The 27437-nt window shown below is 42.0% G+C and overlaps 2 protein-coding genes, 2 non-coding genes and 2 pseudogenes across 9 annotated transcripts in view; 4 read left to right on the top strand and 2 right to left on the bottom strand.

Annotated features, from left to right (window-relative positions):
• The window catches only part of Chd8 (chromodomain helicase DNA binding protein 8), a 74578-nt gene extending 50898 nt beyond the window's left edge, over positions 1-23680 (top strand). For 4 of the 6 annotated variants that reach the window (XM_048355752.1, XM_048355754.1, XM_048355750.1 and 1 more), the window contains 22 exons: positions 3288-3498; positions 3804-3999; positions 4701-4868; positions 5792-5971; positions 6127-6237; positions 6486-6682; positions 6878-7077; positions 7158-7338; positions 7420-7509; positions 8427-8530; positions 9959-10088; positions 11945-12020; positions 12397-12451; positions 12580-12787; positions 13229-13437; positions 13524-14243; positions 14443-14594; positions 14853-15155; positions 16087-16200; positions 16382-16561; positions 16928-17044; positions 22704-23680. In XM_048355752.1, the coding sequence (XP_048211709.1) occupies positions 3288-3498; positions 3804-3999; positions 4701-4868; positions 5792-5971; positions 6127-6237; positions 6486-6682; positions 6878-7077; positions 7158-7338; positions 7420-7509; positions 8427-8530; positions 9959-10088; positions 11945-12020; positions 12397-12451; positions 12580-12787; positions 13229-13437; positions 13524-14243; positions 14443-14594; positions 14853-15155; positions 16087-16200; positions 16382-16561; positions 16928-17044; positions 22704-23270 (4469 nt within the window). In that variant the 3' untranslated portion in view covers positions 23271-23680. The remainder of the gene's footprint in view (positions 1-3287; positions 3499-3803; positions 4000-4700; positions 4869-5791; positions 5972-6126; positions 6238-6485; positions 6683-6877; positions 7078-7157; positions 7339-7419; positions 7510-8426; positions 8531-9958; positions 10089-11944; positions 12021-12396; positions 12452-12579; positions 12788-13228; positions 13438-13523; positions 14244-14442; positions 14595-14852; positions 15156-16086; positions 16201-16381; positions 16562-16927; positions 17045-22703) is intronic. The other 2 variants (XM_048355755.1, XM_048355756.1) reach the window with 2 other exon arrangements.
• Positions 10531-10640, top strand: LOC125358944. The gene has a single exon (XR_007212458.1). It is a non-coding gene; the product is annotated as a small nucleolar RNA U6-53/MBII-28 (small nucleolar RNA).
• LOC125358945 lies at positions 15829-15912 on the top strand. The gene has a single exon (XR_007212459.1). It is a non-coding gene; the product is annotated as a small nucleolar RNA U6-53/MBII-28 (small nucleolar RNA).
• On the bottom strand, positions 17178-17652 carry LOC125358552 (annotated as a pseudogene).
• LOC125358551 lies at positions 18171-18705 on the bottom strand (annotated as a pseudogene).
• Positions 23681-24833: 1153 nt separating the features above from the next.
• Supt16h (SPT16 homolog, facilitates chromatin remodeling subunit) overlaps positions 24834-27437 on the top strand; it is a 42902-nt gene continuing 40298 nt past the window's right edge. Inside the window, exon 1 of the mRNA XM_048355757.1 lies at positions 24834-25085. Coding sequence (XP_048211714.1) covers positions 25020-25085 — 66 coding nt within the window. The 5' untranslated portion in view covers positions 24834-25019. The remainder of the gene's footprint in view (positions 25086-27437) is intronic.

The raw sequence follows: 27437 nt of genomic DNA, 5'->3' as shown, positions 1-27437 counted from the left end.
TATAGAGAAAACGGCCAGAAGTGGCGCTGTGGCTGGACTGGCCAATCAATCAATCAATCAATAAAACTTTATTTTGGTCAGTCATGGGGCTTGAACCAGGACCTGTGCACTGTCCGTGAGCTCTTTTGCTCAAGGATAGTGCCCTACCACTTTGAGCCACAGTGCTACTTCTAGTTTTCTGGTATTGGAGATAAGAGTCTCACAGACTAGGCTGCCTGGGTTGGCTTTGAACCAGGATTCTCAGATCTCAGTCTCCTGAGTAACTGGGATTACAGGTGTGATCCACCAGCACCCAGCATAATTGCTATTCTTAATACTTCTGAGAACTCTCTCATCTTAAGTTCCTTTGCCCATTTACTGATTCGTTTATTAGTTTTGTGGGGTGTTAGGTTTTTGTTTTTGTTTTTGCCAGTCCTGGGCCTTGGACTCAGGGCCTGAGCACTGTCCCTGGCTTCTTTTTGCTCAAGGTTAGCACTCTGCCACTTGAGTCACAGCGCCACTTCTGGCCATTTTCTGTATATGTGGTGCTGGGGAATCAAACCCAGGGCTTCAAGTATATGAGGCAAGCGCTCTTGCCACTAGGCCATATCCCCAGCCCTGGGGTGTTAGTTTTTGAAATCCCTGTTTATATTTTATATTAGGTATTTGTTGGATGTATTGCTGGTAAAGATATTCTCCCACTCTGTTTCTACTTATGCCTGTAAGTTCTAATGTTTCTCCTATTCCATGTCACAGTAGTTTCAAAATTACAGGTCTTATTTTGAGGTCTTTGATACACTTTGAGTTGATATTGGTACGTTGGTGACAAACAGGGATCTAATTTTAATTTTCTACATATGGGTGTTCAGTTGTTTTTTTAAACTTTGTGTATTCCCATTTATTTTTTTCCTTTATTGTCAAAGTGAAGTACAGAGGGTTTATAGTTTCATATGTAAGGCAGTGAGTACATTTCTTCTTTCTTTTTTGCCAGTCCTGGGCCTTGGACTCAGGTCCTGAGCACTGTCCCTGGCTTCATTTTGCTCAAGGCTAGCACTCTGCCACTTGAGCCACAGCACCACTTCTGGCTGTTTTCTATATATGTGGTGCTGGGGAATCAAACCCAGGGCTTCATGAATACCAGGCAAGCACTAGGCCATACTCTAAGCCCTGGGTGTCCAATTTTTACAACAAAAAAATAGACTTTTTTCATCATGTATCCTTTGGCTCCTTGTCAAATATCACATGATGTAGTTATATGGCTTTTTTTTTTTTTCCTGTTTTTTTATCTTTGGGCTTGTTTCTGTGCCAGTACCAAGCTGTTTTTGTTATTGTAACGCTATAGTAGACCTTGTGGTCTGCCATCGTGATACCACCAGCACTTTTTTTTTTTTTTTAACCTAAAAGTGCTTTGGCTATTTGAAAGTGAGTGAGAACAAAGAACTACAATTGCACTAGGAAAAATGACAGCAAAATCCAAAGCATGAAATGCCAAAGACACCTAAATGAAGCTTTCAAAATCCATTCCTATACTGGAAACTTTGTCACTGGGTTTTTTTTTTTTTTTTTTTGCCAGTCCTGGGGCTTGGACTCAGGGCCTGAGCACTGTCCCTGGCTTCTTTTTGCTCAAGGCTAGCACTCTGCCACTTGAGCCACAGCACCACTTCTGGCCGCTTTCTGTATATGTGGTGCTGGGGAATTGAACCCAGGGCCTCATGTATATGAGGCAAGCACTCTTGCCACTAGGCCATATCCCCAGCCCTGTCACTGGGATTTTGATGGCGGGGGGGGGGGTGGGTGGGTGGGTGGGTGGTGGATTGCATTAAGTTTGTAGATTGCCTTTGGCAGTATACTCGTTTTCACAGAATTCTACCTATTTATGAACATAGGAAGTCTTCCATTTCCTGATATTGTCTTCAGTTTCTTCCTTCAAATTTTTATAGTTTTCACTATAGTGGTCTTTTCCTTCCTTAGTTAGGTTTACTCCTTTTTTTTTTTTTGACACCTGTGGGGCTTGAACTCTGGGCCTGAACACTGTCTCTTCAGCTCAAGACAGCACTCTACCACTTGAGTCACAGCATCACTTCCCTAAAATGTTTGTTTTGAAGGCTATTGTAAATGGAATTGTTTTTCCAGTTTCCTCTCTGTTTGTACATTGTTGGTATATAGAAAGGCTTTTGATTTTTGTGGGTTGATTTTGTATCCTGCTACTTTGCCAAAGTTATTAACTCTAGGAGTTTGAGGATGGAATCTCTCAGGTTCTTTAGGTATAAGATTATGTCATCTGGGCTGGGAGTGCTTGCCTACCATACGTGAAGCGCTGGGTTCAATTCCTCAACACCACATATATAAAAAGCCAGAAGTGTCTCTGTGCTTCAAGTGGTAGACTGCTAGCCTTGAGCAAAAAGAAGCTCAGGCCCTAAGTTCAAGCCCAGGACTGGCAAAAAAAAATTAAAAATGCAGAAAAAAAAGATTGTCATCTACAAATAAGGATAGTTTGACTGCTCCTTTCCCTAAAGGATTTCTTCTTAAAAAAAAAAAAAAAAAAAAAAGATTACCCATCTGGGGTCCTGATGGCTCATATCTGTAATCCTACTCAGGAGGCTGAGATCTGAGGATCATAGTTCAAAGCCAACCTGGGCATCAAAGTCCATGAGACACTTATCTACAATAAATCACCAGAAAACCGAAATGACATACTATGGCTCAAGTGGTAGAGCACTAGCCCTGAGCTGAGTAGCTAGGGACAGTGCCCAGGCCCAGAGTTCAAGCCCCATGACCAACTCCTCCCCCCGCCCCCCCAAAAAAATTACCCATGTGGAACATTTTTTTTATGGAAGTAACTTTCTATCCCTTTTGTCCTTTATACTTTCAACTTTTTCAATTTTATATATAATATCTCTGAATATGGCTTAGTGGTAGAATGCTTGCCTAGCATGCATGATGCCTTGGGTTTGATTCTTCAGTACCATACAGACAGAAAAAGCCAGAAGTGGTGCTGTGGCGCAAGAGATAGAGTGCTAGCCTTGAGCAAAAGAAGCTCAGGGACAGTACCCAGCCCTTAGTTCAAGCCCCAGGACTGGCAAAAAATTTTTTTTTAATTATATCTCACTTTATTCTCAACAAATGTGCTCTATAACTCCATTTTGGAGTTGAGGGGCACCTGTATTCTAGTAATAGTGGTTTGTGTATTTCACATTAGTCCTTATCCATATGTTTACATATTTTTTTATAAGTACTAACTCAAATAATCAGATTAAATAGATGATTTCACTGAATTTCAACAACAAGTTTGATTTTTCTTCTGGCAGGTGCAGAAGAAAAAATCCTAACAGAATTTCGGGAAGCTTGCCACATTATACCTCATGACTTCCACCTGCAGGCTATGGTTCGTTCAGCTGGCAAATTGGTTCTTATTGACAAGTTACTTCCAAAGCTTAAAGCTGGTGGCCATAAAGTTCTGATCTTTTCCCAGATGGTACGCTGCCTAGACATACTAGAAGACTATCTAATCCAGAGGAGGTGAGAAATGGGTTTTCTAATCTTTATATCTTCATAAGGTTACAATGTAAGCTAGAAGTGTCCCTCAATGGTTTAATGCTTGCCTGAGGTCCTGAGTTTGATCACCAAAACAGGAAGAAAAAAAAATATTTTCAAAGCCTGACTTTTAGAGTTGACTAATTGTAGTAAAGTATTCAAGGCTCTCACTTTCAACTATAGATACAGGCTCATCAGCAAAAATAGAGCGTACTGGTATTGTTCTTCTCCAGCTTTGTTTTCTTCTGCTGCTTAACCTTTTTCTTTTCCTGTGACTTTCCCCTATTCAGGTACTTGTATGAACGCATAGATGGTCGAGTTAGAGGAAATCTTCGACAGGCTGCTATAGATCGCTTTAGCAAGCCTGACTCTGACCGCTTTGTCTTCTTGCTATGTACTCGAGCTGGTGGACTTGGAATTAATCTTACAGCAGCTGATACCTGCATCATCTTTGATTCAGATTGGAATCCACAAAATGACTTGCAGGTAATGGAAATTATTTTCACAGTAACTAACTTCTTAACCAAGGAGTATTTTTGTTTTATTTTTTAAACAAAACAAAAGAGAAAACCCCAACAAAATGAAGATCTCTTCGATCTGTCTTTCAGAGAGTATGAAAGTTGTGTAGTAGTCAGATTTTTGTAAAGAACTTAATAGTAAATAAAGACTGTGGGCTCTTAATTGCTATTGCAACTTCTCATATCTGCTCCCATAGCTTTTGTGCTATGCAAATGAATAGGTATGACTATGTGGGATTAAAATTGTTTAAATGAGCGGATTATAGTTAGCTGACTCTATTGTTGACAATAATTTCTTTTTTTTTTTCTTTTCTTTTTTTTTTTTTGCCAGTTGTGGAGCTTGAATTCAAGGCCTGAGCATTGTCCCTGGCTTCTTTTTGCTCAAGGCTAGCACTCTACCACTTGAGCCACAGCGCCACTTCTGGCTTTTTCCATATATGTGGTGCTGAGGAATCGAACCCAGGGCTTCATGTATACGAGGCAAGCACTGTTGCCAGTAGGCCATATTCCCAGCCCCAATAATTTCATTTTGAAGTAGATTTTGCTTTTAGTTTTTCTCATGGATGTTTTATAAATGTGAAAGAATTGTGAATTGGTATTAGGTATCCTTCATTCTTTAATTTTATCTTCTTTTTTATTTTCCATCCATTAAAAAATAAAATCAACCAGGCTCAGGCACGGTGTCATCGAATTGGACAGAGCAAAGCTGTGAAGGTTTACCGACTTATCACTCGTAATTCCTATGAGAGAGAGATGTTTGATAAGGCTAGCCTCAAGTTGGGATTGGATAAGGCTGTGCTTCAGTCCATGAGTGGTCGGGATGGCAACATCACTGGTGTAAGTCATAATTAATGGATATGTCTTTAGTGATTCATCTGCAGGTAGAGAAAAAGACTTTTTTTCGTTGGATGTTGGGCTTGAATTGAGGGCCTGGATGCTATTCTTGAGCCTCTTTGTGCTCAAGGGTAGCACTCTACCACTTGAGCCACAGTGCCACTTCTGGTTTTGGGGTGATTCACTGGAGATCACAATCTCATGGGAACTTTTCTGCCTGGGTGGCTTCGAACCACCATGCTCAGATCTCAGTCTCCAGAATAGCTAGGATTATAGGCATGAGCCACTAGTGCTTGGCTAGAAAAGACTTTTTATACAGGAAATTTTTGTCTTAATTCTCAAGTTTTAAAAATTGTTTTTGTTTTTTTATGTACTAAGATTTTAATTCAGGGCTTCATGCTTACTAGGCAGACACTCTTAACTATCTGAGCCACTGCAGCAGCTCCTTTTTACAATGATTATTTTCATAATAGGGCCTAGCTTTATTATGCCTAGGCTGGCCTGAACTATGAACTTCTATTTGTGCTTCTACATGTAGCTTTGATAACAGGTGTATGCCACCACATCCAGCTATTTGCCTTTCCCTGTAGGTTGCTTAGACATTGGTTGAGATGAAGTCTTGAAAACTTTTTTTCCACTCTTGTTCGCCTCATCTCCACCTCCCATGTAGCTAGTGTTGGAAGCGTGAGTCACTGCACTTGGTCTGAATTCACAATTATTTCTTTTTTAAATAAACTGACAATAATTGCAATGCATTAAGAAGACTTTTTTTTTTTATCTTTATGGTTCTAATGATCAAACCCAGTGTTGAACATGAGAGATCCTGAGCCTTGGCTAATAGTAATGGTAGTAATATTTCTTACAATGAAATATTAGGTATGGCTAGATAATATTTTATTGGTAGTCTTTTCATTTTTCTGTTGCAGATCCAGCAGTTCTCCAAGAAAGAGATTGAAGATCTCTTAAGAAAAGGGGCTTATGCAGCCATAATGGAGGAAGATGATGAGGGCTCCAAGTTTTGTGAAGAGGACATAGACCAGATCTTGTTAAGACGAACTACAACCATTACTATTGAATCTGAAGGAAAAGGTTCTACCTTTGCCAAGGCATGTTCAGACATGTCTGTAACAGATACTAGGAAAGCTGAGATAGAAATGGGAATCTCTACAATTTAAATATGTTTTCTCAAATGTAGTTGCTGATTTCCCGTTGTTCAAAATGGTAACATAACTAACTTTACCTTGCATTTGTTTCTTACTAGGCAAGCTTTGTTGCTTCTGAAAATAGAACTGATATTTCTCTGGATGATCCCAATTTTTGGCAAAAGTGGGCAAAAAAGGCTGACCTAGACATGGACTTGCTTAATAGCAAGGTGAGCTTATTCTTCCTTTAAGGAGGAAATGTTACACTAATTTGAATTTTTATAACTGCTCTAGTTCTTTGGTGCAAATTGCAGTTTATCAGGGTACATTTAAGGTAAGGACTGTTCTAACAACTTTCTACCTAGAAGGCCCTGGAAAAATACTTAGTTATCAACCACCTTTGCTTCCTGAATACTTGTGGATTATTTTACATGACTTTAAAATGAAAAGAAAGCTTATTTTTCTCTTCTCTGCACAGAATAATTTGGTGATTGACACACCTAGAGTACGGAAACAGACCCGCCACTTCAGCACTTTGAAAGATGATGACTTGGTTGAATTCTCTGATTTAGAAAGTGAGGATGATGAGAGGCCACGCTCCCGAAGACATGATCGTCACCATGCTTATGGGCGCACTGACTGCTTTCGGGTGGAAAAGCATCTCCTGGTATATGGGTAAGAAACCGTGTTGACTTGAAAAGTAGTGTATCTCCATCCTGAATGACATCTTGTAGCCTTTCCAGTTGCCCTCTATGACTAAGGGGGTCATGTGGAAAATTTTTTTCCTTTGAGGGAGTTCATAGTATTTATTATAATCATTTCACTACTTTGTTTCCCACTTTTTGGGGAATATCTTTGCTATTTTGTTAGTTGGGGACGATGGAGAGACATTTTGTCCCATGGACGTTTTAAGCGGCGGATGACTGAACGAGATGTGGAGACAATATGCCGTGCTATTCTTGTGTACTGCCTTCTACACTACCGTGGAGATGAAAATATCAAAGGCTTCATTTGGGATTTGATTAGCCCTGCTGAAAATGGCAAGACAAAAGAATTGCAGAATCATTCAGGTAATTCCCAACTCCTTACTTTTCATACTTCTTTAAGTAATCTAGTCCTTTTGGGGTCTAAGGGTTTTTCTCAATCCAAGTCTTTGATGTCTCCCTTCTCCCAGGTCTGTCAATCCCTGTGCCTCGTGGACGCAAGGGGAAAAAAGTTAAGTCACAAAGTACTTTCGACATCCATAAGGCAGATTGGATCCGGAAATACAATCCTGATACTCTTTTCCAAGATGAGAGTTATAAGAAGCATTTGAAACATCAGTGTAACAAGTAAGGATGGAATTTAGCAAAAATATTTCTCATTTAAAACTCTACACTCCCGCTAAACTGACTCTTCCTCCATCATTCTAGGGTACTGTTGAGAGTACGAATGCTATATTACCTAAGGCAAGAGGTTATTGGAGACCAAGCAGAGAAGGTGTTAGGGGGTGCCATTGCCAGGTAATTCATGTTCGTTTATGTAGTTTTTTATTTCCTGTCTTTTACTAGGAATGATTGTTTTTGTTTTTCTTCTATATGTCTTTGGGACGTGTGGGTTTTTGTTGTTGTTGTTGTTGTTGGTTTTCTTTTGGTGCCAGTCCTGGGTTTGAACTCTGGACCTGGGCACTGTCCCTGAACTCTTTTTGCTCAGGGCTAGCATTCTACCATTTAAGCAACAGCTCTACTTTTGTTTTGTTTGTTTGTTTGCCAGTCCTGGGGCTTGAACTCAGGGCCTGAGCACTGTCCCTGACTTCTTTTTGTTCAAGGCTAGCATTCTACCACTTGAGCCACAGCACCATGTCTGGCTTTTTCTATATATGTGGTGCTGAGGAATCAAACCCAGGGTTTTATGTATACGAGGCGAGCACTTTACCACTAGGCCATACTCCCAGCCCAACAGCTCTACTTTTGAATTTTTGGTAGGAATTGGAGATAAAAGTCTCTCAGACTTTTCTGCCTGGCTGACTTTGAAATAGCTAGGATTACAGGCATGAACCACCTATGCCTAGCAATATACATTAGGGGTTTTTGGTCATGGGCTCTGTCCCTGAGCTCTTCAACTCAAGGCTACAGCTCTACCACTTGAGCCATAGGTCCACTTCCAGTTTTCTGGTGGAGATAAGAGTTTCATGGACTTTCCTGCCTGGGCTGGCTTTGAACTGTGGTCCTCAGATTTCAGCCTCCTGAGTAGCTAGGATTATAGGCAAGAGCCAACGCCCTGGCTTCATTAGGTTTTAATCCTATACTTGACACAAATACAGTGAAATAGAATAATAAACAAGCACTCAAATTAAGGGATAAAGCAAGATAGCTGAAATAATCTTTGTAAACATTGTTATTTCCAACATTGCTTTGCTGATGATATCTTATACTTTTAGTGAGATTGACATATGGTTCCCAGTGGTGGATCAGCTGGAAGTTCCGACAACCTGGTGGGACAGTGAGGCTGATAAGTCTCTGCTCATTGGAGTCTTTAAGCATGGTAGGTACCTTCTTATAGCATACTCTTTTCTTACTGAGTACTTATATGCATGTAGCTTTTGGGAAAAGTCTGTTTGAGTTATCCAGAGCAGACCAATTAGTTTCTGTAAATAGATGGTTAAGAAAGGCAAAAGGAGAGTTTGTCCCAAGGTACAGAGTTTACTGTTCTCTAATCACTGTTAGGAGAATGTTACCTTGCTCTATGTTTTAGGGTCCAATTTAAAGTTCCAAAAGTCAGGGAAGGTAAGATATTCATGTTGATAATCATATTTAGTTTGAATGACTTTCCTGTGCCTTGATAAAAGGGCTATATTTATGTTAATGTCCATTTGTCTAAAGGTTTAGCAGTCACACTGCTATATGTGTGAGCACTTGTTTGCCTAATAACAGATTTCCATCATTAAAAGCAATAAGTACTCGATTTTAGCCTTTTTGCATATTCAGACATCTTTCCTTTAAAAAAAAAGTTGGGCCTGCTTCTATAAAATAATTTACATGTTTTTGTGAAATTTAATAGAATAAGAAAATTAATCATTTGTGGCTTAGATTAACTTGTGAGCCACCAAGTTTAGAGGAGTCCAAGCAACTTTAAATCATCCAGGCTTCACTTAGTATTTATTTACTTCTAGGTACAAGTTTCTTAATCTTATTTGAGAATGTGTGACCAATACCTAATTTAGTTGACTTCAGCTTCTTCATCCATGTAATAAGAGTGATGATTTTAAGATTAGCAGTTAATAGCAATTTAGATCTATCAACATAATACATACATTCTTTGAATAAATTTTATCAGTCACTAGGTTAAAATACTTCGTGACTAAATTTCTATAGTTAAATTTAACTGGGAACCCATGGCTCATGCTTATAATACTAGCTTGTCTGGAAGTTGAGACCTGGAAAGTCTGGTTTAGAGCCAGCCCAGGCAGAAAAGTCTATCTCCAATTAACAAGCAAAGTACCTTAGAGTGCCCAGCTCTGGTGGCTCATGCCTGTAATCCCTAGCTACTCAGAAGGCTGAGATCTGAGAATCACAATTTAAACCCAGCCTGTGCAAGAAAGTCCTTGTGATTCTTATCTCCAATTAACCACCAGAAAGTTGGAAGTGGTACTTTGGATCAAAGTGTTAGAGCACTATCCTTGGACTAAAAAAGCTCTGGGACAGTGCCCAGGTCCTACGTTCAAGCCTTTGACTGACAAAATCAAACAAACAAAAATGCAGAGCATAATACTCCACGTTCTTGAGTTCATGTTGATACAGGCACAAAGAAGACATGTTTAAGAATGTTAATATGGTAATATACAAAATGCCAAGTATATCTTATGAGCAAAAGTAGACTAGGTATTCTGATTATTCTGATTATACCTTACAAAATATACAAGAAGACAACATAAATTTAATTTTCTTCAATTTATGACCCATTTATTTCTAGGCTATGAAAAATATAATACTATGAGGGCAGATCCAGCCTTGTGCTTCCTGGAAAAGGCTGGCCGGCCAGATGACAAAGCCATTGCAGCAGAACATCGAGTGTTAGATAATTTCTCGGACATAGTTGAAGGGTAAGCATTGATATTTACTTCTCTTAAACTTTCGTGATGTTGCTTTGCTAAGAAATAGCATAACTCTGACCTTGACTGAACCCATAAATCCTTAATGAAGAGCAGAACCAGCAGATAGGATTCTATAAACACATTGCCATAAGATTCTACTATGTATGAAAGTCAGTGTTCCCAAATGTCTTATTTAATGTTTACTTTGCTTTTTTGTAGTTTCCGTAGCTGAGGAGATAACTTGTTCCCTTAAAATGCTCACTGTGGTAGTCTCACGCACTTTCAATCCTAGCTTAACATCTCCCAAAGGTGCCTGACACATTAAAGTATTTTTTCTGGGAATAGAAGCATGATTCACCTAGCATGCACAAGGCCCTGAGTATAAAAAGGAAAACTAAAACGAACCACCTAACTCAGTCTTGGAAAAACAAAAATCCTGTTGGGGTACATGTCCCGATGATGAATTGCCATGCTAATACTGAGCCACCAAGTAGGGCATTCTTGCCCTAGTTTGGGTGTCAGTGAGTTTAACAAAACTTCTCACATGGAGAGCTGAGGGACATATAGTTTGCTTAGTTAAAGAATATGTACCACTTCTATGTAACCAAAAGCTTCTCTTTGATTACCACAACTTCAGTTTGCTTTGGTATAGAACCCTCAAAAGAAATTACATCATTTATTTAGTGCCAATCATTTATTATGTTTGTTTAATAGTAAAAGGTAGTAAAAAGCATGAATCGTGACTCAAGTGGCAGAGTGCTAGCTTTGAGCTCAAAGAGGCTAAAGCCCCACTACTGACCAAAAAAAAAAAAGAGAAAAAAAACCCCAAAACAAAAACATGAATCATTGAGATGAAATAATGCAAAGTAAACAGTTGTGGAGGAAGGAAAATGGGTAAAGCAATAAAAATCTGTATACTTTATTTCTCTTTTAGAAGAGAAGTATGTTGATTAAAGTATCTTATTTAAAGCCAAGTATGGTGGTACCTGTCAGTACTCCTAGCTGCTCTGGAGGATGAGGCAGAAGTATTTGAGTTATTTGAGTTTGAGACCAGTTTGGGACAAGGTAGTTAGCAATACTCTTGCCCCAACAGGGGGTGGGAGAGATGGCCAAGTATGCTGTCTATAATGCCAGCTATTTAGGAGATTGAGATGGTGAGGTACACAGTTCAAAGCTAGCCCTGGCAAAAGTTAGCAAGATTTCATTCTCATCCAATAGATGGGCAGGTGGTTCACGCCTGTTATCCAAACTATGCCCAAGGCCATAGCTTTTGGCCTAAGACAGGTGCAGGGCAAAAAATGTAAGACTTACTTGAAGAATAATTAACAGCATAATAAAGGCTGCGAGCATGTCTCAAGTGCAGGAGCAAGTTCCTACATTCTCCTCCTAGTACTGCAATTTTAGATTAACTAATTTTAGATTGAAGCAGTTATGAATGGTACTTTGTTAATTGTTTATTGGCTAAATGGTATTTTTTCCCCCCATCCTGTTCCTGGAGCTTGAACTCAGGGCCTGGGCACTGTCCCTGAGCTTTAGCTTTTTTGCTCAAGGTTAGCACTTTACCACTTGAGCTACAGCTTCCCTTCCAGCTTTTTTGTAGGTTAGTTGGAGGTAAGAGTCTCACAGCCTTTCCTGCCCAGTGTGGTTTTGAACTGTGACCCTCAGATTTCAGCCTCCTGAGTTACTAGAATTGCAAATGTGAACCACTGGTGCCCAACTGATCCAGACTTACAACAGTTGGCCTGTCTTCCTGCAAGCATGAAATTAAAGAAAGATTTACCTGCTGGATTATATGTTTGTCTTGTTCTTCCTCCTAGGTTTCTCTTAGTGACAAAACATTTTCTTTTACTTCTGTATACTTTTAGGGTTGACTTTGATAAGGACTGTGAAGATCCTGAATATAAGCCACTCCAAGGTCCCCCAAAAGATCAAGATGATGAGGTAAGTTTTCAATTGAGTCTAGCTTTTCTCTAAATAGCCATTTTCACCAATTCTGTAAACCTTGAAGTATATTAATTTACAATGCAAAGTGGAAAACAAATAGCATGTGAGAAGTCAAAGTGTTAATGGTAAGGCTTTAGTGCCAGCTGGGGGAGATCAAGTGGAACTCAAGCTGGATGGTAAATGATACTACAATTTGACTAATAAGTTCCTAAAACCCATTATTTTACACTATTATTAGGAACTCATCTTTCAGACTTTACTTTCTCTTCTTCAATTCCTTGGTGCCATAGGGTACCTAAGAGAAAGTGATTTTAGAGTATCTACTTTCCTCTCACTCTTCCCTCCATCCTACGGGGTGGATCTGCTTTTCTAGGGTGATCCTTTGATGATGATGGATGAGGAGATCTCAGTGATTGATGGAGATGAAGGTACATCCTAGGTCAATATTGTGTGGTTGGGAGGGAATTGGGAAATTACTGAGTGACTTCTGTCATATTATGAGGTTTCTAAACATTTGCCTTCAAGTGAGATCCTATTCATTCTTTGTTTCCCACAGCCCAGGTGACTCAACAACCAGGGCATCTATTCTGGCCTCCAGGCTCTGCCTTAACAGCTAGGCTTCGCCGCTTAGTAACAGCCTATCAGCGCAGCTACAAGAAAGAACAAATGAAGATAGAGGCTGCAGAACGTGGGGACCGACGGCGGCGGCGTTGTGAAGCAGCCTTCAAGTTAAAAGAAATTGCACGGAGGGAAAAACAACAACGGTAAAATATAACCAGCAAGTTCAGTTTTTCCAGTACGGAGCTGTAAAGCATCATAGGAAGGATTTATTTAGAATTTGCTTCAGAGGGATCATCTTTCCTACCTTGAATTATTATACCTCTAGTCTCTAGGACCTAAGAATCTCACTTGTAGAGTAGGATTGTAGCTCAGAAGACTTCACTTGCATATACAGTAATAGGTTTAATCTCTAGTTCTCCTACCCCCCCAAAAAATAGTTGTACTTATCTGCAATAATTACATCTCCAGGGAAGTCTCTGTGTAGACATTCTCATTGAGTTATTTACCTACATCATTTTCCTCCTTTACTTGCTGATTGCCTCTTCTGTGTTTTGTTGTCTTCACCTTCAGTTTTTGTCTTCCCAAGAAATACCCAATTTTCCTGTATACTCCTGATCTCCATTGTTTTACTTGTCCCTTTGTAGATGGACCAGACGTGAACAAACTGACTTTTATCGAGTAGTGTCTACCTTTGGTGTGGAATATGACCCTGACAGCATGCAGTTCCATTGGGATCGGTTCCGTACTTTTGCTCGACTGGATAAAAAGACAGATGAAAGCCTTACCAAGTATTTCCATGGCTTTGTGGCCATGTGCCGTCAAGTGTGCCGCCTTCCTCCAGCAGCTGGAGATGGTGAGATTAGAGGATCTAAGAGAAGCTGGGGTGGATGTTGACAGACCAACACGTTTCATTTCTCTGTTCACTTCTGTCTCTTACAGAACCCCCAGACCCTAACCTGTTCATTGAGCCCATCACTGAAGAAAGGGCCTCAAGGACTCTTTACCGCATTGAATTGCTTCGGCGCTTACGGGAACAAGTTTTATGCCACCCACTTTTGGAAGATCGGCTGGCATTGTGTCAGCCTCCAGGTCCAGAATTGCCCAAATGGTGGGAGCCTGCTCGTCATGATGGGGAGCTTCTACGAGGGGCAGCTCGCCATGGGGTGAACCAAACAGACTGTAACATCATGCAGGACCCAGACTTCTCTTTTCTGGCTGCTCGTATGAATTATATGCAGAACCATCAGGCAGGAGCACCAGCTACATCCTTATCCCGCTGCTCCACTCCACTGCTACACCAGCAGTATACCTCACACACTGCCTCACCATTGCCCCTGCGCCCAGATGCTCCTGTTGAAAAGTCACCTGAGGAAACCACTGTCCAGGTCCCCAGTCTGGAGAATCTGACTTTAAAGCTAGAGCATGAGATGGTGGCCAGGAGCCGACCAACCCCTCAAGACTATGAAATGCATGTTGCTCCCTCTGATCCTGCCCCTCTGGTGTCCCGGAGTATTCCACCAGTCAAACTGGAAGAGGAGGATGATTCAGACTCTGAACTGGACTTGAGCAAGCTGTCACCATCATCCTCTTCTTCCTCATCCTCATCCAGCTCCAGCTCCAGCACTGATGAGAGTGAGGACGAGAAGGAGGAGAAGTTAAGTGAGTGCATGTGACAGGCTAACTTCCCTCTCCCTGTTTTGCCCTTTCTGCTCTTCCCTTCTTGTTTTGGATTTTGTTTGGTAAAATAGCAGATGAGATCTGATACCTTTGGACCTTTATTTAAAGTCTGCATGATATATACCATTCCAGCTTAACATTATTCTATCATCTTTGTTCACACATTCTCTGTGATCTCTAGCTGCTGACCGATCCTGCCCAAAGTTCTATGATGAAGAGAGTCTCCTGTCCCTCACTATGTCCCAAGATGGATTCCCAAATGAAGATGGAGAACAAATGACTCCTGAACTGCTACTACTGCAAGAAAGACAAAGAGCCTCTGAGTGGCCCAAGGTAATAGTCTCATTCTTGGACATGGAGAGTTCAGAAATAAAACTTAACATTATATGCAGGGGAAAACAAACATATGATATGGTTCTAGGCTTTTTTTTTTTTCCTTTTACTGATTAGTGTTACATGTTTTTATAAAGCTCTCATGTTTTTTAATCTGTTAATGGTAAACTATTACATGTCTGAAGAGCACATAGCTAGTGCTCAGATCCTTAAAATGGTCAGTCTGTCTATCTACCAATCTATCTATCTGTTTTCCAGGATCGTGTCCTGATAAACCGAATTGACCTCGTCTGTCAGGCTGTACTCTCAGGGAAATGGCCTTCTAGCCGCAAGACCCAGGAAATGATAACAGCAGGAATTCTGGGGCCTGGAAACCATTTACTAGACAGCCCATCTTTGACCCCAGGAGAATATGGTGACTCTCCAGTTCCCACACCGCGAAGTAGCAGTGCAGCTTCCATGGCAGAGGAGGAGGCATCTGCAGTCACCACAGCAGCAGCCCAGTTTACCAAACTGCGCCGGGGCATGGATGAGAAAGAGTTTACAGTTCAAATCAAAGATGTAAGCTCAGTATGCAAGCCTTGGGACATGAATAAGGAGACTGTAGTTCGTATTAACTAGTTTCACTAGTTAACAAGTTTCACTGTTTACACATACTGGGTTAACTGTTAATTGTCCTGGAGTTTGAACCCAGGGTTTCTCGCTTGCTAGTCGGGTGGTCTACCATTTGAGCCAGACCCCCCAACTCTGGTTAGCTAACTTTAGAGAAGAGGAAAAGAAATAGAGCTCAAAGAGATCCATTTAGGAAGTCTTTTAAGTAAGGGAAGGGATCCCTAAGAACTAGAGTAAAGGAAATCATAGCTTTGAAGGAAATTTATTTGACACAGGCTTTTGGAAGACTGATTTCTAGACCTGAACTTGATTTATTGGAAAGTTGCTTAAATGACACCTGGATATTGTGAGCCTTACTAGATTAAAGAAAGGAATGATAGCCAGGTATGGTGATAAAGTGCCTATAATCTCAGTCCTTATCAAAGCTAGCTTGATCTACCATGAGGCCTAGCCTAAAAACAAAACAAAACAAATCTTTGATACTGAAATGAATTGGTTTTTGTCTTATAGAAGGAAATTTTAGTTTTTCCTTTTCCCTTTTTGACTTTACCAAGTGGTCATTTAGTACTCAAAGGAAGAAAAGTTTCCTAAGTGAGCATGTGATAGAAGTAACAGGATTTTGCCCCTGTGATAAATTGCTAATACTGAGGCACTGGTTCTGCTTTGGGTATAGTGAATGAACTCTTTATAGATCTGCCTGAGGGGCACTAGGTCAAGAAATCAAATCTAATTGTATATCTGATTTCTACCCTTAATCAGATGACCTTCATTCTTACCATTATTGAGCCATAGGCCTTAAGGCCAAATTCCTTAAAGCTTAGCCTTTTCTTTTAAAAAACATTCTATGTGATGTCTTTAGATGGATGGGTTTTGTTCCTAGGAGGAAGGATTAAAGTTAACATTCCAGAAGCACAAACTGATGGCTAATGGAGTAATGGGAGATGGGCATCCACTGTTTCATAAGAAGAAGGGGAACAGAAAGAAGCTAATAGAGGTAAGTGGTAGAGAAACTCTAACCTTAAGACTTAGATAAGATCTTTTTATCCCTAGTAATTGGTGAAGACAGTTGCCATCAAGGGACTGAATTATCTCATGCCTACCATTGGCTCTGTTCCCCCTCCTTCCTTACCTCAAAGAAGAGTATGTGCTCATGGGGGTGGATTCTGGGTTTGCAGCTGGAGGTGGACTGCATGGAAGAGCCTAATCACCTTGATGTGGACCTGGAGACCCGGATCCCTGTCATCAATAAGGTGGATGGTACTTTGCTGGTGGGTGAGGATGCCCCTCGCCGGGCTGAACTGGAGATGTGGTTACAGGGTCATCCAGAGTTTGCTGTCGATCCCCGATTTCTAGCGGTGAGTGGCAGTTCCATCCAGCCAGATTTAAAACCATCCTTTTGGTATTTAAGCTATATAAGGTAGAAAAAGCATGCCCTGTGATATCATTGTTCCTGCCTCTGCAAAATAAGGGTAATAATACCCAGTCATCCTAAATCACACAATTATTGTGAGGATGAAAATAAAATAATCTTACAGCATTACAAAATGCTAGGAAAATACATACTATTAAGCTAATGTTTTTCAGAACTACTTAATCACTATTTTCCAGTAGGACTAGACGTTATATAATAAGCAATTTATTGTTCAGAAGATTTTAGTGCCTTAATAACTTCTAGGGGCTACTCTCTTCTTTAGGGGTAACTGATGACTTTTCTATTGTAGTATATGGAAGAGCGCAGAAAACAGAAGTGGCAGAGATGTAAAAAGAACAATAAGGCAGAATTGAACTGTTTGGGAATGGAGCCAGTACCGACAGCTAACTCTAGGAATGGGAAGAAGGTGAGACTACATCACTGTTACACTAGCTGCCCTATTATTAGGCTTTTAGCAATGATTGTGACTGCCATCTTTTTTTTTTTGAGTGCATGTTTTTCAAGAAAATTACTTTCTGTTCACCAGAGAATTTTTTTTTTGCATCACCTCAATTTAATAATCCAATAAATGACAAAAAAGACAAACAGTGACAACAGCATCATATAGCACAGTAACATTGTTTGGCTCTCTTTGGATAAAATCTTCAGTTTTTCAATAGTTTTACCTAGAAATCCAGTTGTAGAATCAAATTGTGAATCCATTTCAGCTAGTAATTTATTTTGATTTTTAACTTCATGGCCTATTTCAATGGAAAGAGATTTTATAGCAGTTACTTTGTTTCTCAGACTTTTGGTGAGTTTCTTCCTCACAGGCACTATACCCACTGTTAGCATAGCCATAGCTCCCGTAGTTGGCCGGAGGTGCTCCTTCACCCAGGCCTGCACGCCTCATTCTGCCTGAGGAGGGATGGATAAGGCAAAAAAGGGACGAGTAGGTAGGAAAGGGTCTGGAATCACTTGGACCTCGTCCTCAATCCTAGGGTCCCAGTACCACCAACTTCTTGTCCCGGAGCACCACGACATCAGTCGCCAGAGAATTTTTAATGGTATTTGTACACTCCTGTGATATCTCCAGCTCTTAAAGGGGCATAAAATTCTACAAAAAAATTAGTACTTTAGGCATATAAAATATAAGAAGTAATAACCCGTGTAGAAAGAACCTTCAGTGCTTAGGCTGTTTTTCTTTTGTTTTTTTTTGCTCATCCTGAGGCTTGGATTCAAAGCACTGAGCACTGTCCCTGGCTTCTTTTTGCTAAAGGCTAGCACTCTACCTCTTGAGCCACAGCACCACTTCGGCCTTTTCTATTTATGTGGTGCTGAGGAACCAAACCCAGGGCTTCCTGTATGGTAGGCAAGCACTCTACCACTGAGCCACATTCCCAGTCCCTATCCTGTTTTTCTGAGTAAGGGAATTTTGACATTTTTTTTTATTTAATTAAATTTTGTTGACAAGGTGTTGTGCAAAAGGGGCAGTGAGTACATTTCTTGTGATATCTTACACCTTTGTTTTTCTTTCCCTTCCCTAGATCAGGTAGGCATATATACAATACCCAGTATGCCAAAATGATATACAGTATTGGCAAAATTTTTTGATAGTTTTTTGTAAATGAAAATTCTATATAAGATTACTTCATTCTTGCATCTTTTCAATTGTTTCTTCCTTATATTTGCCCTTTTCCTTTCCTACTTGGTAGGATTTGGCTTTCCATTCCAGGATCTTTTTGTGATCTTTGTACAGTTTCAGCCTGGTGATAACCACCTTGCTGGGGTGAATGCCCACACGAACAGTAGTGCCATTGGCCTTTTCCTGCTGTACCCGTTCACTGTAGATGACATACTTCTTCCTGTAGGCCTAGACCACTTTGCCAATCTGCTGACCTTTATAGTGTCCCTGTACAACCTGCACCTCATCATCCTTCCGATGGGCATAGACCGAACATTGTACTTCTGTCTCAGCTCTTTGGAAAGAGGGGAAGACATTATCTTCCTGCGAATGTGGGAAGGTGCATTGAAATGCCTTTTCCAGTTCTTGCTTCCATTAGAAGTGACAAAGAGATTGAACTTCATTTTGGCCCGCGCCTGCTTCAGTGATGGCTGAAAAAGAGAAGAGTGGCAAATCCTTTAAACACTTTCACATCATCAAAAAATGGCAGTCTTGGGCTGGAAATACAGCCTAGTGGCAAGAGTGCTTGTCTCATATACATGAAGCCCTCGGTTCAGTTCCCCAGCACCACATATATAGAAAACGGCCAGAAGTGGCGCTGTGGCTCTTGTGGTAGAGTGCTAGCCTTGAGCAAAAAGAAGCCAGGGACAGTGCTCAGGCCCTGCGTCCAAGGCCCAGGACTGGTTAAAAAAAAAAATAACATAGCAGTCTTAGTGTAAAATCAGAAATTGAACCTAAGGCTCAAGCATGCTAGGCAAATGCTCTACCACTGAGCTGCAGCCCCACTTAGGTAATCTCTCAAAAATTTCAGAATTCTCTATATTTTTAGGAGTGCTTGGGGTTGCTACCCAGGAAAAGTCTTGCAGTTTCCTAACATATTTAGATTGAGAATCACTAATATGTCAGTAATGGAAAAACCAAGGAAGCCATGTTTTACAGTCAATAACAATTTTGATCTCTAGTTTTATTCTGCATCATGGTAATGTACTATTTAGAGGGTTAACCATGTTTCTTTTCTTCTTCTCATTAATATATATATATATATATATATATATATATATATATATATATATATATATTGTCTTGGCTATGCTTATCTAAATCTAGTAGTTACTTTTTTTTTTTTGCCAGTCCTTGGCCTTGAACTCAGGGCCTGAGCACTGTTATTGTCTTCTTTTTGCTCAAGGCTCTGCCACTTGAGCCACAGTGCCATTTCTGGCCATTTTCTATATATGTGGTGCTGGGGAATCAAACCCAGGGCTTCATGTATACAAGGCAAGCACTCTTGCCACTAGGCCATATTCCCAGCCCCTAATAGTTAAATTTTTTTTTTTTTTTTTTTTTTTTGGGCCAGTCCTGGGCCTTGGACTCAGGGCCTGAGCACTGTCCCTGGCTTCTTCTTGCTCAAGGCTAGTACTCTGCCACTTGAGCCACAGCGCCACTTCTGGCCGTTTTCTGTATATGTGGTGCTGGGGAATTGAACCCAGGGCCTCATGTATACAAGGCAAGCACTCTTGCCACTAGGCCATATCCCCAGCACCCCTAATAGTTAAATTTTAACCATATAGAAATCAATGATTGGTTGGTGCCAGCCATTTTCAATGGGGTAGTACTTTTGTTTAATTGCTTTGTCTGATCATTCCTCATTTGATTTTCTAAATATTGATAAAAGTGTTCCCATGGAAGAATGTTTTAATTTCCACTTTCATTATCCCTAGAACCAACAATGTAATAATAGGCAGAATGGCTCATAAGGGAGTGGCTGAAGAAAAGGCTGATACCATCTGTCTCTAGTTTTACATTTTCAAGCAGACTGTAGGAGGACTTCTCTTCCAATACAATTATTATCTAATCCTTGAGTTGATAATTTTAAGAAATATTATAGGAAATCACAGAAAATCTAATATAAAGTACAAATACTTCTTTTTTAAGAGACTTTTTTGGGCGGGGGGTGGCAGTCCTGGGGCTTGTACGTGACTAGGCACTGTCCGTGAGCTTTTTTGCTCAAGGTTAGCACTCTACAGTTTGAGACACCGCGCCCTTTCCAGCTTTTTCTGTGTATGTGGTACTAGGAATCAAACCCAGGCTTCATGCATGCTAGACAAGCACACTACCACTAAGCTACATTCCCCGCCCTTTAAGAGACAGGTTTTAATGTTGCCAGGCAACAGACTCCCAACTTGAGCAATTCTCCTGTCAGCCTTCCTAGTAGCTGAGACTACAGGCATGCATCCTGTTGCACAGCACTTTATTTCTTTATTTTGTTTATCTATTGCCAGTACTCTGATTTGAACTTGGGGCCTCACGTTTGCTCACAGCTGGTGTTCTACCACTTGATTTACAAGTGAGCTATTTTTTTTTTGGTCAGTTGTGGAACTTGAACTCAGGTCCTGGGCACTGTTTCTGAGCTTTATATATGCTCAAGGCTAGCACACTACCACTTAGAGCCACAGTGTCACTTCTAGTTTTTGAGTGGTTAATTGGATACATAAGAGTCTCACAGGGAATATGTCTGCTTGGGCTGGGTTTGAACTGCATTCCACAGATCTCAGCCTTGTGAATAGCCACAATTACAGGTATGAGCCACCAGTGCCCAGCTAGTCTTTGTACTGTGATCCTCATGATCCCAGCCTTCTGAATTCAGCCACTAGGGCACTAGCCACTAGAGAATAGTCTAATATAGTTATCTTCCACCCTCCACCTTTTTTTGTGTGTGCCTGTACTGGGGCTTGAGCCCAGCCTGGGTGCTGTCCCTGAGTTTTTTTTGCCCAAGGCTAATACTCTACCACTTAGAGCCATAGTGCCACTTTGGTTTTCTGGTGGTTAATTGGAGGTAAGAGTCTCTCGGACTTTTCTGCCTTGGCTGGGTTTGAATCACAATCCTCAGATATCAGCCTCCTACATGTCTCTGAAGCTTTTTGCTCAATGCTAGTTTTACCACTTAAGCCACAGCTTTATTTCCTGCTTTTTGGTAGTTTATTGGAAATAAGAGTCTCATAGACTTTCCTGCCTGATCTAGCTTTGAATCATGATCCTCAGATCTCAGCTTCCTGGGTAGCTAAGATTACAGGCAGGAGTCATTGGTACCTAGTATAAAACTGGTCATGAAGCTAGCACTTCATTCTTAGTGGGACCTGCAGGAATGTATGTGCTTGCATCTTAAAAATCCACACAAGCCAGGTGCTGGTGGCTCACGCCTCTAGCTACTCAGGAGGCTGAGATCTGAGGATCACAGTTCAAAGCCAAACTCTAAGTGGCACCGTGACTCAGCAGTAAAGCATTTGCCTTGAGCAAAAAGCTCAGGGACAGTGCCCAGGCCCCAGTTCAAGCCAACAAAAGAAAAGAAAGAGTCCACACAAAATTAATTTTATTTCAAAGTCAAAAGGACATGTTTCCAAGACAGCTGTTAGGCTTTTTATTGGAATGTCCAGAGACACAGGTACCAGTTGTGTGAGTTTAGTTCCATTTCATCCAGCAAAGTGGGGTAACTTCCAGCCTCATGGAACTTAATAAAAACTTACAGAGCATATTTAAAATTCATTTCAGTCTGTATGGAAAACTATTCTATTAAATTTGGCAAGAAACAATAATAGATTATTATAATGCATGTAGCTAATAGAGCTTATGCTGTCATAATGTGGCAGGACTGGATGGATCTGTGTAATAAAAACTAAGAATCTTTTGGAAAAAAAAATTTGGCAAGAATAGCTACCTACACTTTTTGGTATACTAGATATCCAGATTTTAATTTTTTTGCTAATCCTGGGGCTTGAACTGTAGGCCTGGTCACCAACTCCTTTTGCACTCTACCTTGAGCCACAGCACTACTTTTGGCTTTTTCTTTGATTTAATTGGAGATAAGAGTCCCACATACTTTCCTACCCAGGCTAGCTCTGAACCACAGTTCTCAGCCTCCTAAGTAACTAGGATTGTAGGCCTGAGCCACCTGTGCCTGGCTCCAGCAGTCTTAATCTGATCCAGATTCTATAATATATGATAAAACTATCCTAATATAATTTTGCTGTACTTCACATGGTAAACTGTGAACAACCATCAGTGGGCAAGCACATTTTTTTATGTGTTGATTTATTCACTGTCTTAGATCTTTTACTAACAAAGGTAAGCATTTGTGGAATGGTTTGTAGGGTAAAGGTATGTAGTCAAGTGGAAAAAATGAGAAGACTCGTGGTTTACATAGTTAATCTGTATCAGATCTCTGATTTTAGCTTTAGCATTGGAATGCTTCAGCCATTACTAGCCATCAAACCCTAGTCAGACTCCACCTGTTTGGCCTCTTCTAAGACACAATCATTGAATAAACACTAGTAAGCTAGGAGTTTGCTGGCTTGTTTCTTGTTTTCCCTCCACCTGTTCTTTACTGTCTTTTGTTCCTGTCTCCCAGGGTCACTATGCTGAAACTGCCCTCAACCGAGTTTTGCCAGGGCCTATTGCACCAGAGAGCAGCAAGAAGCGGGCCCGTAGGACACGACCAGACCTTTCTAAGATGATGGCCCTGATGCAGGGTGGAGGCACTGGGTCCCTATCTCTGCATAACACCTTCCAGCACAGCAGTAGTGGCCTACAGTCTGTGTCTCCTCTGGGTCACAGCAGTGCCGCTTCTGCATCTTTGCCTTTTATGCCATTTGTGATGGGTGGTACAGCATCATCCCCTCATGTAGACTCCAGCACCATGCTTCATCACCACCACCACCACCATCACCCCCACCCCCACCATCACCACCATCACCATCCAGGTTTGAGAGCCACTGGCTACCCATCTTCACCAGTGACTACCACCTCTGGTACTACCTTTCGATTACCACCCCTACAACCTGAGGATGATGACGATGAGGATGAAGAGGATGATGATTTATCTCAGGGCTATGATAGCTCAGAAAGAGACTTCTCACTCATTGATGATCCTATGATGCCAGCCAACTCAGACTCCAGTGAAGATGCTGATGACTGAAGCCCCAGTATAGTCCCCCTTGCTTGGGTGGCTGCTGAATTTTCACTTACTCTGGCCCTTGGACTACAGAAAAGCGGGAGGGGCAGGGGAGATATGGAAAAACCCAAGACTCCAAGAGGTGAAAAGGAAAAAAAACTTGTACCTGATTGCTCCTAATTTTGAGAGTATTGGGTGGGCAGGGGACTCCTAAAATAACACATGACCACTTCCTCATTTCTGGGGAAGGAAAGGAGACTAGAGCAGCTGGTGTGCTCACCCCTCCCCAGACACCTCCATTAACCACAGACTATGTAGTGCTGGCCCTAGCCACTGGCAGAGCCTGTTCCTGGCGAACTGTGGATACAGCTGGAGGGTCAGGAACTGTTACCTTCCTTCCCCTTGGCATTAATAAATTTAAGTTAATCCTTTTCCATTCTTCCCTTGTTCTATATGTGGCAAAAAAAAAAAAAAAAACCAACAGAGGGCTGGGAATATGGCCTAGTGGCAAGAGTGCTTGTCTCATATACATGAAGCCCTGGGTTCGATTCCCTAGCACCACATATATAGAAAACAGCCAGGAGAGGCGCTGTGGCTCAAGTGGCAGAGTGCTAACCTTGAGCAAAAAGAAGCCAGGGACAGTGCTCAAGCCCTGAATCCAAGCTCCAGGACTGGCCAAAAAAAAAAAAAAAAAAAAAAAACAAACCAACAGAAGTATTAATTTTCAGCATGATGGATATTTTCAACATCACAAGTTCGATACCGTTTACCTTGGATAGAAGAGACAAGTCATTTGTACTTGTATAAACGGTACATAAAAATGTAGGCTGTCATTTCTGCTGAAGCCAAATAGTAGGAAAAGCGTTCGGGTCCAAGTTTTTGAGAAGGAGTTTCATGAAGATTATGAGTATTATGTTTCAGACTAAAATAGGGGAGCTTTAGGGGAAGCCATTGAATAGCGTCGCTTTTCATGCAGGGCAGTGCGTGTGCAGGGCTCAGACCAAGGGTGTGCTCACGGCGTGGGTGGGGCTTGGGCTAGGACTAAGCGCTTTTGGAGGACGGCGCGCCATTCCTTCCTTCTGATTCCGTTCTATAGCATCCTACCGCTCGGAGTGGCGCGGGCAACTTTCTGTAGCTTGGTATTCCAACGGCGTTCCCCAGTGTCCGGCCGGCGCAGTGGAGTCTGCTTTCCCACCGTTCCTAGGCGGCACGCGCCCCGTGTCCCTGGAGCTGTGCCAACGTCCCGCGGTTTGCGCTTTCCCTTCCTTTCAGCAGGGCAGGCGTTCACCCGCGCGCGGCGCCTGGGGCGGTGGGGCGGGGCGAGCGCCTCCGGCTCCAACCCTCTCGCTGGGCGGTAGGACGACGCTCGGCGCGCAGCCCGCCGCTCCGCGCACAGCTCCGGGGGCTGGGGCGGGGGGCGGGGGGCGGGGCCGGGCGGCACGTGACGACATCGGCTCGCGTGCCGCGGGGCCAGCTGGCGGGATGCCCCGCGAAAATCGGTTCTTTCTACCTAGCACGTTTTGTTCTTTACTCCCCCGCCACCCCTACCTCCCCCTCTCTCTCTTTCTCTCTGCCCACCTCCATCCTACGGAGAAAGGATTTAAAACAGATGTACAGCGCAAACGCTGTGGGGACCCGGAAGCGGAAAGGGCATCTGTGAAGTCGATACTTCCGGGTCACTGAGCGAGTGCGGGATTCCGGGGCCGAGAGCGGGTGGCGGAGCTGGGACCTCTCGTGATTCTCGGAGCCCGAGGAGAAGCGGAGTCCGGGGCTATGGCTGTGACTCTGGACAAAGATGCTTATTACCGGCGAGTGAAGAGGCTGTACAGCAATTGGCGGGTAAGGACGCCCCGTGGTCCCCCGCGAGCCCCTCCTGGCCATCCCATAATGCCGCGTCTCTCGGCGCCCTTCCCCCCCCCCCCCCCCCCGCCAGGGGCTCCAGGTCCAGTCACGCGCCTTTTTCTTTGCCACCGACTCGTGCTCAGGCGGCCGCGGATGCTGCCTGTAACTGGGGGCTCCCCTCCCCCCCGCCTCGCTCTTTCCCGTGGCCACCACCATCTTCCCCGTGCCAGCCCGGGTCGTGCCTTAGAGCTCCCTCTCGCCGTTTCTTCCCGCCCTCGAGAGGCGCTGCCTCTCCCGCGGGCTCCCAGGCTCCCACGCACTGCCGCTGGCCTTCCCGAACCACGGTGTTCCACCTCTAGTCCCGCCACAAAATTTAACCGCCCTAGATCAGAAGAGATGGAGGGGCAAGGGGAGTGTCGGCTCCTCGCGCTCATTTGAGAGGCTTGCTCATTGCTCGGTGCTTCCAGGCTCTAGGCCGGGCAGTGAGGAGCAGGACCTCACGCCGAAAAACTGCAAGCATTAGTAACAATAGTTGCTTATTTTTTAAGGATATAGTGCCTAAAATCTTGTTTCCTTGTTGGCACATGTGCAGAAAAAGCTGTGGAAGTTCCTAGTCTCTTAAAGGTTGAGGAGTTTTGCTGTTTTAAAAGCGCACTTAGTTTAAACTTGTTCTTACAGTACTAGTTCGTTAATTGAACAAACGATTGTTTTGTTTGCCTTATGTAGTGCAGCCTGAGCTATGTAATGTACGTCTGTCTGTATGTACATATGTATAATACATATGTGTGTAAGTATGCTAAAGACTTAGAAGCCCGAAATGTTTTGACGAAAATGACTATCTCTTGATTTTAACGTTGTAAATTGTCTTTCAAATTATTAGTGTACTGAATGCAAGTAATAAAAGTCGGTTATTCTCAAAAGATGCCTATTTCAGCCTTTGAAGCTAAATGTAAACAACTTAAAATAGATTCTTTACTTTTATTATTTAAAGCCAGGCAAGAACTCCATGCTGATGAACGGAAATTTTGTTTTGTTTTGTTTTTGCCAGTCCTCAGGGCCTGAGCACTGTCCCTGGCTTCTTTTTGCTCAAGGCTAGCACTCTGCCACTTGAACCACGGTGCCACTTCTGGCCATTTTCTGTATATGTGGTGCTGGGGAATTGAACCCAGGGCCTCATGTAGACAAGGCGCAAGCACTCTTGCCACTTGGCCACATCCCCAGCCCTGAGTGGAAATTTTGTTAGGAAATTTTTTTACTCATTAATTTCTACCATGAGACTTTACGGCTTCCATCACTATCACAATTATATTTGAACATGATATACAGAAGAAAGTTTTTTTTTCTAATATCTTTGTGTGTGCGTTCGTGCACTTGCCCCAACCTAGAAGTTGCTTTGGCTTTACACTCAAAGATGGCATTCTGCCACTTGAGCCACACATTCACTTCTGGGTTTTTGGTGGTTAATTGGATATTCAAATCTCAAGGACTTTTCTGTCCAAATTGGCATTCCCCAAATCTCAGTCTCCTGAGTAGCTAGGACTAGCAGGGATGAGCCCCTAGCACCCAATATCTTCTGATGGTTAATACATCTTTAGGTACTAGTAATAATCAGAAGCCCTCTCTTTCACCTACAAACCCTGAAATTATATATCTTTGAGGTTGTTTGCAATGCCAGTAACTCAGAGCTCAAGTTATTTCATTTTAAGGCTATAGCAAATAAAATATTTTACTATTTCTTAATTATATTTGACATAACTTATGTTCTAAAACAACTGCAGTATTGCACGCTTATCTGAGTAGAAATGTCTAAAACATTAAGCCTTTTCATTCCTTGCTGTCAGCCTTTTCATTCTTTGGTATGAGTATCATGATGGATTACTTCAGTATACCCTCTCCCTCAAATAATACTAATGTAATGTAAATGTGTAAAACGAGGAAGTGTTTTTTACATTCAGAATAGAAGTCATCCTTTTTCCCTTAAATATCTTCTATCCACAGTTAAATATCTTCTATCCACAGGTTTTAGAGATCAGAAAATAAAATTCATTGAGAAATTAAACTAGTGTGTTGGGGAGTGCAATTCAGTGCTAGTATTCTTGCCAAGCATGTGTGAGGCCCTGGTTTGGATCCCCAATGCAACCCCAACCACACATGGAACAGATCTCCTTAGTGACGCTCTTATTGTTTTCAAATTCTTTTGGGACATTTGTGTCTATATCAGTCCTACCTTTTGTTTTTTAAAGTTGGACCTGCTAAGAGCTTTCTGCACCTGTTTCTGCTTTAGAAAATTGCTGGGAAAGTTGTGCATTATGAAAGTAGGCTGCAAGTTTCTCCCATATCTTTCTGTTT

The sequence above is a fragment of the Perognathus longimembris genome, chromosome 10 (genome assembly GCF_023159225.1).
Source record: "Perognathus longimembris pacificus isolate PPM17 chromosome 10, ASM2315922v1, whole genome shotgun sequence".
In the NCBI taxonomy this organism is placed as follows: domain Eukaryota; kingdom Metazoa; phylum Chordata; class Mammalia; order Rodentia; family Heteromyidae; genus Perognathus; species Perognathus longimembris.
The sequence above is the reverse complement of the archived record's forward strand: the minus strand, read 5'-3'. Positions and strand labels throughout refer to the sequence as shown.